The 16106-nt window shown below is 39.2% G+C and overlaps 1 protein-coding gene across 1 annotated transcript in view; it reads left to right on the forward strand.

Moving 5' to 3' along the window:
• Positions 1-14858, forward strand: part of GAUT7 (galacturonosyltransferase 7) — a 32176-nt gene extending 17318 nt beyond the window's left edge. The window contains exons 5-10 of the mRNA XM_077366736.1: positions 10519-10564; positions 10662-10711; positions 10811-11079; positions 11919-12276; positions 12621-13163; positions 13972-14858. Coding sequence (XP_077222851.1) covers positions 10519-10564; positions 10662-10711; positions 10811-11079; positions 11919-12276; positions 12621-13163; positions 13972-14256 — 1551 coding nt within the window. The 3' untranslated portion in view covers positions 14257-14858. The remainder of the gene's footprint in view (positions 1-10518; positions 10565-10661; positions 10712-10810; positions 11080-11918; positions 12277-12620; positions 13164-13971) is intronic.
• The last annotated feature ends 1248 nt before the right edge of the window (positions 14859-16106 follow it).

The raw sequence follows: 16106 nt of genomic DNA on the forward strand, positions 1-16106 counted from the left end.
TCGTATAAAGCCGATCTTAATATGGCTTGAATGCCATATCGACGGAATCCGATCCAAATACGGTGAAATAGGATCGTCCAAACTCCGTGTAGCCTAATTTTGCCCTTCACTAGTTACCCGAAAGGTCTTCTAACTGCTGAGTACTTTGTGCAAGGTTTACTTAATTGCTAATTGTTATTTTTCCATCTCTTATTGCTGCTGTCCGCAAAATAAATTCGCAATAAATCAGCCTTAGTGGTTCTCGTAGGTGCCTCTAGCCTTTAGATTCAGCCGTAAGAGTTCCTATAGTCTTTAATCCCATTAGGATTGTAGGATTTTTCCTTTATTTAGGTATTGTCATGCATCAAGAGGTTGAGGTAGGGAGGGGAATACCTTAAAGGGGAAGAAGGGACGCTCTCCCACATCTAGGATAATCCAATAATGCCAAATAAGTCCAAATAAATCAAAATAAATAAGTGCAAACATAATAAAACGGTGATCCAACAGTTGGATCACATCAGTTCTCCCTGGGTGGGAAGAACTCGACTCCGCCGAGTCGATTCTGCGATCAGCTGGAAACGGCCCTGCCATCGAACAAGGTATCGCCGATGTGATCCATCGCGGGAATCTATCATCTGTATGTCTACAATGTCCTCAATCTGCGCCTCTGCTGAATTGCTCGCTCCAAACGGTAATGTACGCGTGTCGTCTGGCTCATGCTCTAGTGGCTCTACTCCGCCTGGTAATCGCTTGTGTCAGAAATATCCTATCATAAAACCGCCTGTAGTGAAAGCATGCTCTCTGCGACGCTAATTTGCGGCTATCTCACATGTCTAGCTGCTTGCACGAAACCGCTCCAACATCTTTTGGTATACCTCTTTCACGTGATGAACAAGATCGTCAGATTCAGCACTGCTACGCTCGGTGTAAGGTATGGTGGTACGACCCATCAAGTGGGGAATGGAAAATCCAAGGATGGCTTCAAAGGGTAAAGGGGATCTACCAATGGTACTGCCATAGGAACTATGATATGTGAATCCTGCTTGAGGTAGAAACATGTTCCATTGATGATGTCTCTTGCTAGTCAAAATTTAGGTAAATCCCTTGTGCTGCAATTAACCATTTTTGTTGGTCCATTTGTATGGGGATGGAAAACACTACTGACATGAAGTTCTGTCCCCATTTTGCTCCATAAAGTTTTCCAAAGAACTGATATATCTGAGAACCTAGCGACACAAATGGATATGATACGAAACCAGTGTGACGCGGCTAAGAAAAATCCTTGTCGACTCGACGCGGATGCGACCAAAAACGCGGTTGACACGGTCATAACTTGGAGAGTCAAAGGAGTTTTTATTGACTGTAGGGCAAAACACGGAATGCGGATGTGATGCAACATGAAACGCGGCCAAGAAAAATCCTTGTCGACTCGGGCGAGTTCCTTGTCGTGTCAACGCATTTTTAAACACTGTACGAAACACATCTAGGAACCTATCAACAAGGATAACGATGAACTCACGACTCCTAGCAGTCTCGATGATAGAGAAACTTATGACTAAACTTTCATAAGTGCTCTCAAACGGAGAATGTGTGAGAAATAGTGCCAACGACTTACTTTTGGGTGAAACAACCTCTTTAACTGACTCACGAGGTGTTGACACATTCATAGACGGTTTAGGGGGATCCTTTACCTGACTTAAAGTGATGTGAATACCGTCTTCCACAAAGGAGTACGTATTTTTCTCCCCGTCATGTGAGACCTTCCTATCATACTGCCACAGGTGGCCTAGCATAATATGACACACCTCTAAAGGATCGACATTGCACAAAACTGCATCTTTGTAAACAGTTCCAATGGAAAAGTTAACAAGACAATGAGATGTGACGGGAACTTCGGCCCCCTTGAACCATGCGATTTTGTATGGTCGGTTAAGTTTTTCCATCTTCAACCTTAATCGATCGGCCATCAGCTGGGAGACGAGATTCTTCGTACTTCTACTATCAACTATGATGGTGCAAAGCTTCCCTTCAGATATGCATGTGGTGTGGAAGATGTTGCTTCGCAACCATTTTTTCAGGATTTGGCATTTTAGGAGATATCATGGCCCTATGAATAAGGAGTGTATAAAGGCTCTGGTCTCCATCAAGGATAACTTCACGCTCACCTGAATTCTCTGCTAAAGGATTATCATCGAGGGGTCCTGGTCATACTCAGGATCATTCTCATCCCCCTGTATAGGTTCCACTAAAGTATTCTGTGTATTGAATGTCCTACGTGGGCAGTTATCTGATCTATGACCCATTTCACCACACTTAAAACATTTGACGTTATTTTTCTGTGGTCTGGGTCCAAGAAAATTTTCTAAAGGATTCATTAGCTGACCCCAACTAGTTTGGGACAAAGGCTTAGTTGAGTTGAGTTGTGGAGTTGGTCTGGGTTCAAGAAGCCCACGACTTGAACCCGCCTCACCAAGAGAAGGTTGCACAGCCGTACTCTTAGGTGGAAGAGTGGAAGGTGGTCGACTGACTACAGTCCCTCTACTAAATTACCTAGGCTGGCATCGATCGCATCTCGATTATGAGATCGCTGTGATATCTTTTCGGCTTACAATGCCAGACGGAAGGCATCGTCTACCATGAGGCATCGTATGAAAGGAGACTGTGTCCTGAATCTGATATCGCAGCCCGTGGACATAACAAGCAATGGTCTGGCGATCATCCTCCACGATGTCATTGCTAGTTGTCAAAAAGGTGGAATTCCTTCGTGTATTCCTTCACGGATCTCACACCTTGTCGAAGTTCTAATAACCTCTGGTATAGATCAGATCTGAAGTCAATTGGGAGGTACTTGCGTCTCGACTCTCTCTTCATCTTATCCCAACTGTCAATCATGCGTTTGCCGTCCTGAACTCTCTTGGTTTGAACTAGTTTCCACCAACGAGGGCAGCACCCTTCAGTTTCATGGCCACTAACTTAACCTTTTTATCCTCAGGGAGTTCTTTCCACTCGAAGAAATTGTCAACGCTCTCGAGCCAATCAAGGATTTCGTTAGGGTTGAGGTGACCCTTGAAGTCCTCAATGTGGACCTTGACGCCAAAATCTCGCGAGCGCTCGAAGACCTTTCCCAACTTGTCCTCAAGTCGTGGGCGAGGTCCATCTTGGGCCTGCCCTGATCCTCGTCAGAATCTTGTCGTATTTTTTGCCATTGTTTTCTTCATTGTATTGTTTTTTATTGCAGATTCTGGTAAGACAATGAGATAGATCCTTTCCAAACGGGCTCTTGACCACTCATCTCACCACCTGTGGCAGGGGGAGTCATAGGAAGGCGTGGTCGAATTGATGCTTCTGGCCTGTAGGCTGTATCCCTAAATGGGCACTGATCCTTTCAATGGTCGCATTCATTGTAGCCATCATATGAGCCTACTGATCTACTGTCTGATTTTGCTGGTCTAGTAAATCGTGAGTATACTGTTGCTAGACTCCTCTAGGCTGAGGACGACCCCGGCCCCGGCCTCGTGCTGGAGCGTTGGGCTTATGTGCCATGGAAAAACGCGAATGCAATGCGGGAACTTCTAGAGACTCAATTGATGCAAAATGAAACCCTAGATGACTACTAAACTGAGCTACACTGATGATACGACCTAAAGATGCCCTACAAGAAGGGACTGACTAAACTTTACTCTATTAGGAATTTAATCGAACACTTGGTGGACTGAAGATGGCATACTTGAGCTCTAGGCTCTGATACCACTTTGGTGCAAAACCCGGAGATTCGCAAATAACTACCAGGATTTTAGGAGCTCAATGGGACCAAATCTTCATGACCATACAACCATCCATAAGCCGTAAACAAATAGGGAGACATTTAATGGTAAATTTCCGCATAAATAAAGCATGAAATGAACTGCAAGCAACGGACGATCAATGATAAATACTTCAACTGTAAGCAATGGACCATCCATGATAAATACTTCTACTTCAAGCAGTTATGGAACGTATCAAATAAATGACTCAAAGATAGGATTTAAAGGCGCAAATAACTGACCTTATTTGCTGATTCAGTGCTGTCCATAGCCTAAAAGAAAGATCTAGAGTAACTTATGGGTAAGGTTCCTATGGGTTTCCAAAGGCAAAAAGGGTCCTAAAAGGGCTGAAATCAAGGAAAAATCTCACCATAAAAACACAACAGCCATTTCATTTTGAGTCTTGCTAGCAAAGAGACCAAGAGAATGGGGGAGAAGCCCGTGGTCGCGTTCCAAAACTCCGGACAACAGTGTGCCTCCAAGTAAGGGATGAAGTAAGTATGAAAGAAGAAAATAAGAGGGTGAGAAATCAAGAGAGAGGGGTGATCAAATAGGAATCAAGAGCATGGAAGAAATAAGAAAAAAGTATAGAGAAAGATCGAGAATGAGAAGAAGAAAAAGAAGACAGAGAGACTTGTGAGAGAGAAGAGAGAGAACTGTGAGAGAGAAGAGAGAGGACAGTGAGAGCGGAGAGATAAGAGAGATGAGAGGTTGAGGTAGGGAGGGGAATACCTCGAAGGGGAAGAAGAAAGGGGCACACGCCCTAGGCGTGAAGAAAAGGGATGCTCACTCTCCTTTTTGGTTTTCTTTCACAAGAATAATCAAAAGCTAGGGCTCTCCTTTTTGTCCGAAATTTCTGGATAGAAATCCGAAACCGCCTGACCTTTTACCAAATTTTGGGATTGCGGTTGAAATTTCGGTTTTGGTGAATCCCGAAATTATAGCTGAAACCGAAATTTAAAACCATGGTCATATATATATATATATATATATATATATATATATATGAGCATGGTTTCACATGCCTATGAGAAATACACATCACTTTTTTTATTTGAATTTCAGGATGGATTTCTCCCAAAAAGGAGAGAATTATTTGAATTTCTCTCAAAATTCTATGAGAATTACCCAAAATTCTATGAGAAAGATCGAGAATGAGAAGAAGAAAAAGAAGACAGAGAGACTTGTGAGAGAGAAGAGAGAGAACTGTGAGAGAGAAGAGAGAGGACAGTGAGAGACGAGAGATAAGAGAGGAGAGATGAGAGGTTGAGGTAGGGAGGGGGATACCTCGAAGGGGAAGAAGAAAGGGGCACACGCCCTAGGCGTGAAGAAAAGGGAGGCTCACTCTCCTTTTTGGTTTTCTTTCTCAAGAATAATCAAAAGCTAGGGCTCTCCTTTTTGTCCGAAATTTCAGTGAAATTTCTGGATAGAAATCCGAAACCGCCTGACCTTTTACCAAATTTTGGGATTGCGGTTGAAATTTCAGTTTCGGTATATATATATATATATATATATATATATATATGAGCATGGTTTCACATGCCTATGAGAATTACACATCACTTTTTTTATTTGAATTTCAGGATGAATTTCTCCCAAAAAGGAGAGAATTATTTGAATTTCTACCAAAATTCTATGAGAATTACACATCACTTTTTTTTGACTTTTTTATAACAAAGGCACCCATTCAACCCACATATTTTCAATCCTACCCCCTCCTTTATGCTTTTTAACAAAGGCACCCATTAAAGCCACATAATTTCAATCCTACCCCCCTCCTTTATGCTTTTTTTAATTATGGAAACCTCTATAGATTGGAGGGTTAGGATCAGCCTATGGAAATTATTTTACGGGCACAACCTATTGATGTTGTGTTCCATCACATGGACGGTTTGGATCAATCTATGATGTGGTCCGTATAGTTCTTTGTCGGCCCGTGCATCGCATGGGTTTTTTTACTAGTATATATATATATATATATAGTGGGCCCTCTTTGGTAGCTTCACTTATTATGAAGTGAAAAGACTTAAATGTCCCTAATCACAAAAAGAAACGAATTAGTAGCATTAGGGCATAATAGTTAAAAGTAACTAAAAAAAGAAATAAGGGGTAAAGTGGTGTATGCAAATGTGGGCCTTACATGATGTGGACATCCCCATGTCTAAGATAATCCAATTATGTCAAATAAGACAAAATAAACCAAAATACATAAGTGCAAATATAATAAAATGGTGATCCAACGGTCGGATCACATCAAGAAATGTTTCCGAAACGCATGGGAAACATATGAGAAACTTATGTAAATCATGTGTGAAACGCATGATAAACGTATGGCATGTGAAACGTACATGAAACATGTGTGAAACTTACGAAAATCATTTTGGAAAAAACACAAAAGATTTTGGAATAGAAAACATTAGCATATATTGTAATAAAAATAAAAATAAGAAAATTCAAATTGAAATTTGAAATTAACAAAATTTAAATCTACAAAACCACATGTTTCATGTTTTCCTTGTGTTTCATGTGTGTTTTTTCTATAATTTTTGAAACGCTTGTAATGTGTTTCCTAAGACGTTTCTCATACGATTTTATATCGTTTTCTCGTTCCCCTATAATTTTTTTCATGCGTTTCCTGTTTCCATTTCATGCTTCGTTTCCCACCCTGGTAACTATGGGTTTAACAATATCGAACATCCAATGACACGCATTCGCGCATGTTTAATAATTCACTACAAACCACATTTCAGTTGTAATTCTTATAAATATTTATACATAATATAGACACCACATTTCACATTCAATTCATATAAATATAATTATGCAAAACATAATGACATAGTATAGCTATAATGATCATTCAAAAAGAAAGAACGAAAGTAGTAGGATAGCGAAGGGACTTTGAAGTTTGAATAATGATGAGGACAATCCTAGGACCCATATTTTAATTTTTTAAGTATCTTTTAAGTTTCTTTTATGGCCCTTAAGTTATATGAGGGGTGCTATTTTCTTTTTTAACTAATATCACTTGGTTTCTTTGAGTTATGAGGGTTTTAAATAGGTCCCACACATGTATTACGTGAATTTTAAGTCGGGAGAGAATTTTTAAGAAATTAGACGCTATTTGTTCAAAAGTGTTGAATTTTTATTTAGGGTTTTAAAACTTTTTAGTTCTCTTCTTTTTATTATATATTGTAAGCATCATGACACTTTTCTTTTAGGAGTAATAAAGAATGATGATAATAATGATGGCTGTTATGGAATGATGGTGTAAATAAGATTTGATGTTTTTTCTCTTGTGTGGATGTGAAGTCTACTCCTTGCAAAGGTCGCACCTTGATCTTTCCTAAGGTGCGAAGCTTCAGGATTGCTAGTGTGATTCTAGCATAATCTTCTTCATCTTTGGTGAGATGCCAAAGCTTCCTTGGTAAGCATCGTGTTGGGATGCCTTGAGATAAGCATCGTGTTTCCCTTGCAATCTGTATTTTTATTCTTTATTCTCTTCTATTCTTGTTCTTTTTTTTTTTGAATGAGTCTTTTCTTGGTTTCTTCCGTACAAGCTATCTACCCGTGAACCGAAAATATTCCTTCACCTTGCATAAAATCTCAAAATTCTAATTTTTCTTTTTGTTTTACCCACATCCCAAAACGCTTGTTTGCGGCTTCCCGACATACGCCTGCAACTTCTCGGGAGCACCTTTCTTTTGGGCATGTCTGTACCCTTCTAAACCTATCCGAAACCAAGTAGAAGTGTTTTCCCAATCTAATCACATATTTTAGGATCTAAAACCCTAATTTCCACACATCCTTTTCACCCCTAACACCCCTTCTATAGATCCATCCTGCATTATATTTGGTATCAGAGCTAAGTATCATTCCTTCTTTCAATCGTCCTTCATCAAAGAGACTTATAAGTAAGGGATCATTAGGCTATTTATTGAGTTTCATGCATTTTGTGATGGGGCTTTGGTTTTTGAATTGAAAATTTTTGTGGGTTTCTTCTAGTTGATCATGTTCATCAATGTAGAATTATTTTCTTTATTTCTTTCTTTCTCTAGCTATTGTATGATCGTTCTACAGTTTCCTTGTTACCATCTTATCCCTTAGGCATTCTTTCTACATGATGATTTCTTAAGGGAATTGTTATTCCCATTTCCTATATGCAGTAACAACATGACCTCATTTTTCATGTAGTGGCATCCCACGAATTGAGGTGCTAAAAGTAGAGTCCCACCTGGTGTTCCTTTAAAAGGAAGGAATATTTTTGAGGTTAGTTCAAAGGTGAACGATTACTTGTTGATTAAACTAGGTTTGGAAGGAATTTTTTGGGCGCCATAGTTCAGGATTTTATTTCAAATGGAGAGAAATTATCTATGGCCAGCATAGTGTGAAAGTGTGGAGTTGCTACCATCTTTCCACGTATTGAAGCTTTTTTTGGTAGGAGTCTTTTGGGACTTACAAGCCCTGGTTAAAATTTGGTGGGTGCTAGTGGTGAAAATACTAACACACGGTACTAGTAAAAAACACCAGTCTTTTATGGACTAAGCAGAGCACTTCTTCTGCTTCACTAACCTATTTTCTCTCTTTTTGGTTAGTAACTCCTATTCTGGTACACATGGAACTTTTCATCTTGTGAGCCCCATTATGGGAGAGTCATAGCCCCAAAACCACACCAACTGGGTCATCAAATTCATGACTCGAGAGGGCTTTTGTCCATTGTATGTGGGCTGCCGTTCCGGATGTTTTAATTGGATAATCAGCCCCTTGATGTGGTTTTCGCGTCTTGTCCCAATCATTATGTTGCTCAATCGAATGAGTGGTCAAGACCACTTGTACATACGCCAAGTGTTACTGGTTACAGACACATGAAAAGGAAGTGTCCAACACTGCATTACACACATAAGTGTGTGTGTGTGTGGGTCTTACATACACACAGGGGTGTGTGTGTGTGTGGGTGGGTATATGTGTGTGTGTAGAGAGAGGGAGAGAGTATATGGTGTAAGTTCTTACATGCACCAAATCAGAGTAGGACAGAGGTGTCGCCCCTTGATATTTGATCCAACAGCAGCCTCTTAAAAAGTCAGCTGCTGTTGAATCAAATATCAAGGGCGGCAGATTGATTACGCACTATTCGGCCCGAACACCATATGGAAACTCTCTCTCTCTCTCTCTCTCTCTCTATATATATATATATATATATATATATATATATATATATATATATAGAGAGAGAGAGAGAGAGAGAGAGAGAGAGAGAGAGAGAGAGAGAGAAGAGAGAGATTGTACACTGGAGCATACCAAGCTTATGGTACGTTCGAGTGCCCAATCACATATGGGCCCACTTTGTTAGGATGATCCAAAGCATTCATTTGAAAGGCCCTATCATAGATAGGGTGTGTACCAAAAATCAGCTCCATAGGATCATCCTAACCCATCCATTTGTGGAGGGCAAAATGGACAGACTACAAATCTGCCCATTTTTGCCCTCCACTTTTGGAGGGGTTAGGATGAATCAATGGAGCTGATTTTTGGTACACACCCTATCTATGATAAGGCCTTGCAAATTAATGCTTTGGATCACCACAAAAAATGTGGGACCCATGTGATTGGGGCACTCGAGCGTACCATAAGCTTGGTACGCTCGAGTGTACAATCCTTTTCCTCATATATATATATATATATGAGAAAACGGTTCCGACACACTTGTGTAGATAAGTTATCTACACACTAGCTTAAAATACAGTGGGGCCCCACATTATTTGGGAGATCCAAAACATTCATTTTAAAGGCCCTCACATAGATAGGGTGTCCACAAAAAATCAGATCCATGGGATCATCCTAACCATTCGAACTGTGGAGGCAAAAAATGGACTAATTTGTGAAAGTTTATAGACGTCCATTTTACCTCCATAAATCGTAGGGTTGGGATGATCCTATGGATCTGATTTTTTGCGGACACCCTATCTATGCGAGGGCCTTTAAAATGAATGGTTTGGATCACCTAAACAATGTGGGCCCCCACTGTATTTTAAGCTAGTGTGTAGATAACTTATCTACATTAGTGTGTAGGAACCGTTTTCTATATATATATATATATATATATATATATATATATATTAGGAAAAGGTTTCTGAGCTTGAGCTCAGAAACCACCACTCCCATAGTTGTTTGACTCATCCAACCCATTCATTTTATAAGTTATGATTAGGGTTATGGTTATGGTTAGGATTATAGGTTATGGTTAGGGTTATGATTTTTATATGCCATCTTTTGTGCCTTCCATATTTTGTGTATATGGAATGGTGCACACGTATGGTTTCAATGTTCAATAGAGGATCTTATGCGGGCAATATCATGGGCGAGCTTCTTGTACCCGTTCTTGAGGACATGATAGTGCAAGCTTGAGGTGTCTTTCCTTTAAATATTTGCTTGTTGCCACTTGATTTCTTTTGACTAAGGAATCACCGTGCTTTCTTTGTGTATTGAATCAAATAGTGCATAGATTCCTTGTATTTTCTTGTTTAAATTATGTATTATTATCCCCTAATAAGGATTCTGCACTGTATCAATATATCGTGTTAACTATACTGTGATTTTCCTCAACCTCATTATCTCATTGCATTCCGTTGAACATGGTTCTAATACTAGCGCAACTTTCATCTTAAACATGGAACTTCATTTTGTAAGCTTTATACTTTTCATAGCTGATTGCAAATTTCCACTTGAATTGCTTCAGGAAGTGGGATTACCTGCAGAACCAAAAGGTAGTAATAATTCTGAAGGTAAGCAACATAAGATGGCCTGAGCTTGGACTCTCAGAATTTTTTTCCCACAAAAGATACCTCTCTTAAACCTTATTAACATGTTTGCTGTGTCCAGGTTTGCCTATTCCACCGATGGTTTTGCCGAAACCACTTCCTGTTTTGAATGTGAGCTTAGTTCTTATTCGAGCACTCTAGTGCCTGATCCTCACCTGTAATTTTAACTTATGACTTCAAAACAACAATGTTGTTTTAAATTTGCTGCAGGGAGATAAAGGTGTAGCCAGTGATGAACTTGAGAAGTCATGTCAGCTTGAATTTGGTAGTTACTGCATTTGGAGTAAAGAGCATAAGGAAGACATGAAAGATTCTATGGTGAAGAAATTAAAGGACAACCTTTTTGTGGCCAGAGCCTACTATCCTACTATTGCAAAACTTCCGGCTCATGACATGCTGTCACGCGAACTGAGACAGAACATTCAAGAATTTGAGCGTATTCTTAGTGAATCCAGTACAGATGCTGATCTTCCTCGAGAGTAAGTGATGAGAACACCCTACACAGTTGCATAAATTGTGTCGGACAAGAATATATTCCCCGCAAATTTTGCTGTGTGATAGAATACACGCGCTTCTATGTTGTTTGTATTGAACATATTCTTGAATAAAACACCGAGTATACCATAGTAGCCGGAAACTTCTTGGGTGGGTGGGAAACTTGTTTCCCCTAAAATGCGTCTGGGAAATGTTTCCGAAACATGAGAACAAATTTTGGGAATCGTTTCCGAAATTCATGGGAAACACTCGTAGAAAACGTATGTGAAACGTGTGGGAAACATGTGTGAAACTTATGAAAATTGGTTTGGAAAAAACACACCAAAAAATTGTGGAATAGATATTAAAAAATATAACCATAGCATATATTGTAATAAAAAACACACCATGTATTTCATGTTTTCCTTGTGTTTCATGTGTTTTCATTTGTGTTTCTCTATCGTTTCTTAAATGTTTCTAATGCGTTTCTTAAGACATTTTGAATGTGTTTCCTATAGTTTTCCTGTTTCTGGTTTCTCATCTATTTTTTCTCTGCATTTCCTGTTTCATGTTTCGCTTCCCGAATTTGTTTCCCGCCCCGGTAACTATGGAGTAAACACATTATTTTTTAGAAGAAAAATCTTTTTCACTGCCCAAATGTCAATATACTGGCAAAACGGAAAAAAATTACGATGCCATAAGCTGTCCAAATGTCATTCTGCTTTCATATTTTGTTATTTTCTATACTCTATATCCATTGGAAAACAAATAAAGAATGTATAAAGGTATTTTCCTTTGATTTTGATACAACCAGATCACTAAAATTATTTGCATGTTGTTTCAGTGTTGAAAAGAAGCTACAGAAGATGGAGGCGGCAATAGGCAAAGCCAAATCATGCACTGTGGATTGCACCAATGTTGACAAGAAATTGAGGCAGATACTCGATCTGACTGAGGACGAAACCTATTTCCATAGGAAGCAAAGTGCTTTCCTCTATCAACTTGCTATTCAGACCATGCCCAAAAGTCTACATTGCTTGTCAATGAGATTGACAGTAGAATATTTCAGATCCCAATTAATTGATTTAGAGGTCCCTCGGGATGATATATATGAGGATCCAACCTTGCACCACCATGTCATTTTCTCCAACCACCTACTCGCATCATCTGTTGTTATTAACTCAACCGTAATGCATGCAATGGTATGCTATAATATCTATTGTGCATTTATTCACAAGGTTTTAAATGTCTTTTTCGGTGTTTCGTTGGAAATTTCGGCCGAAATCATGTAAAATTTTGACAAAAATATTGGTTTTTTTTAAATTTCCACCAAAATATAATAAATTTTGGTGGAAATTTCAGTAATTTCGGTGGAGATATTTAAATTTCGGAAATCTTCAACATTTTGGTAGAAATTTTGTAAATAAGGGTGAAAATGAAATTTCGGTTTAAATTTCTGCCGAAATTTTAAACTATGTTTATTCGACATTAGAAACAAATCTTTTTCATCTGTTGGCATTGACGTCTCTATTTTATTATTCTGCAGGATAGTGGGAATCAAGTTTTTCATGTTATCACAGACGGGCAGAATTACATTGCTATGAAACTGTGGTTTTTCAGAAATTCTTACAAAAATGCAACCGTCAGAGTCCTCAATATAGAAGATCTGAACCTGACCCACTCCGATAAGTCAGACATGTTTCTAACATTGTCTGATGAGTTTCGTGTTTCAATCAGAAGAAGTGTTGATAAACCATCATCCATTCAATTCAGAACTGAGTACATATCAGTCTTTGGTCCCAAACACTTTCTGCTTCCCGAAATATTTCGGAATCTGAAAAAGGTCGTAGTTTTGGATGATGATGTGGTGGTCCAGAGAGATTTGTCATCCTTATGGAGCCTTGACATGGAAGGGAAAGTAAATGGGGCGTTAGAGTATTGTGGGGTGAGACTCGGTCAGCTGAAAAGTTATTTGGGTGATAACATTTTCAACAGCAATTCATGTGCGTGGATGTCTGGACTGAATGTCATCGACCTGGAGAAGTGGAGGGAGTTGAACCTTACTGAAACTTACCAAAACCTTCTCCAAGTAAGTAACATCATTTCTCTTTGTAGACTTTTCACTGTTACCCATGAGTGTAGGTAAGGTTCAACAGCTTAGGCTCAACTTTATTTTTTTTTTTGAATGATAAAAGCTTTGGTTAAACTTGGAAATTGGTTTCTTGTCTTCTGAGATTGATTTGGCCGAGTCCATGAAAAGCTAGCCAATGTTTTCCTTTTTTATTTTTTGGATGACAAAGGGTATCCCCATGCCATTTTAGGGCTGGACTAATCCCTATGGAAGCTAGCCAATGTTATTAAATCATCCTAAACTGGAGTTTGGACTCAGTAGCAGTAGGATGGCCAAAATGAGTTGACTCAGCAATGTTCGGAGTTGAGCTGCAAGCTTTTGAGCCTTAGGCTCTGTTCGCTTGAGATTGTGACAACCGATTGAGAGCCTCAAACCCATTATTCTACTCAAAATAAATGTAATTTTGAGTCCAATAATGGGTACGAGGCTCTCAATTGTCATAATCTTAAACGAACGAGGCCTTAGATGTAGGTTTGTTCTCTTAGGCCATGGTCCCGTGTTTGTCTTCTTGGACTTCAAATACCCAGATATGAAAGGTTTCCAGCCATTACCTGCTATTTTACTTTTTATTTGTAGAAAGATTAATGCTTCTTTAGTTGTTTTACAAAAAAACAAGACAAAGGCATCCCTATCATTCTTGGAAAATTCCGAATGCACCATAATTTCCTTTTTGCTAGACACTGAACAACAACAGAAACAGGAAGAAATACAGTGATTTCATGTGGACTAATTTTCAATTTTCTCTCTCTATTTCCAACATAAACAGCACAACCGAAGGGGCGGCGGAGAACTTTCAAGAGTTAGATCCTTGCCTGCAAACTTGCTCGCATTTCAAGACCAAATTTACTCGCTAGAAAGTTCATGGGTTGTGTCAGGATTGGGGCATAATTATGGAGTTGACCCGCAAACCATTAACGATGCTTCTGTCTTGCATTACAACGGCAACATGAAGCCATGGCTTGAGATTGGAATTCCAAAATACAAAGGGTATTGGAAGAAGTTTCTAAAACGAGATGATCCGTTTATGGACGACTGTAATGTGAATCCGTAGCCAGCTGATAATTCAAGGAATCAGAATTGGAATCTGAAATTTGAAAAATAGTTCCAGTGACAGAAAGAAGCATGAATTTTGATGGCGATTGCATTTGACTCGATCGGTCTTGCTTGCCGAGGTGGAGACTTTTCATTAATAAAGATGGATTAGACATTTTCTTCATTGTCACTACATGGCTGAAAGAAAGCTTTCAGTATTGACGGCCGAAGGGGGTCTGAAAACAAAGCTCTGTTCGCGGGTTGAGGAGAGTTTGAGAATGTACAACAAAGGAGACTTAGAGAGTTGGGAGCTGTGATTTTGTAAATCAGCATTGTTGCAGGTTGGTCATTCAGATTTTCGATATTCATTTGTTTCTGTGATATATAGATTGATTGTTGGGTCCACAGTCCAAATGGGACTGCTGCCATTGGAATTCATGTAGATTGATTTTTTTTTCTGCGTTGTTTTTGGATATTTGGGTGTCGCTATAATGCTGAGTATTTTCTGATTGGTCCATGGAGGTGTACTCAGAATCATCCACTTGACATGGCCCGCTTTGGATCTTCCAACGATTGATCATCAATTTTTTTAAAGTGATCCGACTTCATTTGCCCCAAAAACTGTGTGGAACTGTTAATCATCCAATTCCAACTTCGAAAAATGTATGTTTTTTGACATTGAAATTACACGGAGCAGGCATAATTGAATGTTGTTGGTGCATATTTGCATGAGTTGGTGTGATTTTTGGGCCATTGGAGATCCAAAGCAAGGCCTCTTGAATGAATGGTTTTGATCAAAGGTGGGATCCACTGCTGCATTGAGAGTGCCAATATGTATTACAATTAGGTTGGACCCCTAAAGCATTCCTCTATCTATTGTATTATATTTTTTTTGGGAAATACTATATTTGCCCCCTTTTCTTCCCTAGGCCATCCCTTGTAGTGTAAAGAGAGTAGTCATAACCAAGGTTTTGGAAATATTTCAGTTTTGCTATGAATATCGGTTGAAAATCTGGTTGTTCCTCTCTTTTGTGCGGGTGAAGTTGATTTTTTTCGGTGTTTCTATCGAAATATCGACATTTAGACAGAAATTTTACTTTTTTTTAATCTGAAAAGTTAAAATGTCTTGCATATTTCGACCGAAACATTAACAAAATCTCGAAATTTCGAGCAAAATCTTGAATATCTAGTATTTTTCTGAATTGGATTATGCTTTGCCAATAGGTGAAATCCAAATGTTACGGCTGAAATGTTGCCATAACAAAATGTTTCCGCCGAAATTTAAAACCATGATCATAACTCATGAATACGCTAGAGAGGGGTGGCTTGGGAAGGAAAAGGGGGCGAATTTATCACAGCCCTTTTTTCTCCGGTGTCCTTTCCATGTAGGTCCTATACTGTAAGGTTTCTAATGCGCACCAAGGCTCTCACTGTATAGGTTGCCTTTTGCATCAAGTCCCTACTTTTTCAGTAACGTCACTCTTCTCACTTTTTTTAGTGAATGTTGGTAGTTGTTTTGAAATGACACAGCGACAATGAGAAAGGGCTTTGCACGGCACCATCAATACATTGGAAAACCTGGGTACCAGTCTTAGTTCATCAGAATGTGGAGTACATAGCCAGGAAGAATTTGATTCAACTCAAGCACTCTGGGCCAATCCGAATGTAATACAATTCTCAACACTAATGCTTCAATGTTTTCAGACAATAGCGAAGAAAGACAAACTCATCTTCAAGAATGTACTATATACCCTTGGGCGGAACAAGAACTTCAGTGACAGTTTGAAACGCGCGCATTGTCAGTGGTAGAATATATAAGGTCTGAGTCTTCTAGGAAGGGTAAGAAAATAACGCAGGGGCGGATTGCGG

The sequence above is a fragment of the Tasmannia lanceolata genome, unplaced genomic scaffold (assembly GCF_043159265.1).
Source record: "Tasmannia lanceolata isolate RefF3 unplaced genomic scaffold, GAP_Taslan_0.1 ptg000023l, whole genome shotgun sequence".
NCBI lineage: Eukaryota > Viridiplantae > Streptophyta > Magnoliopsida > Canellales > Winteraceae > Tasmannia > Tasmannia lanceolata.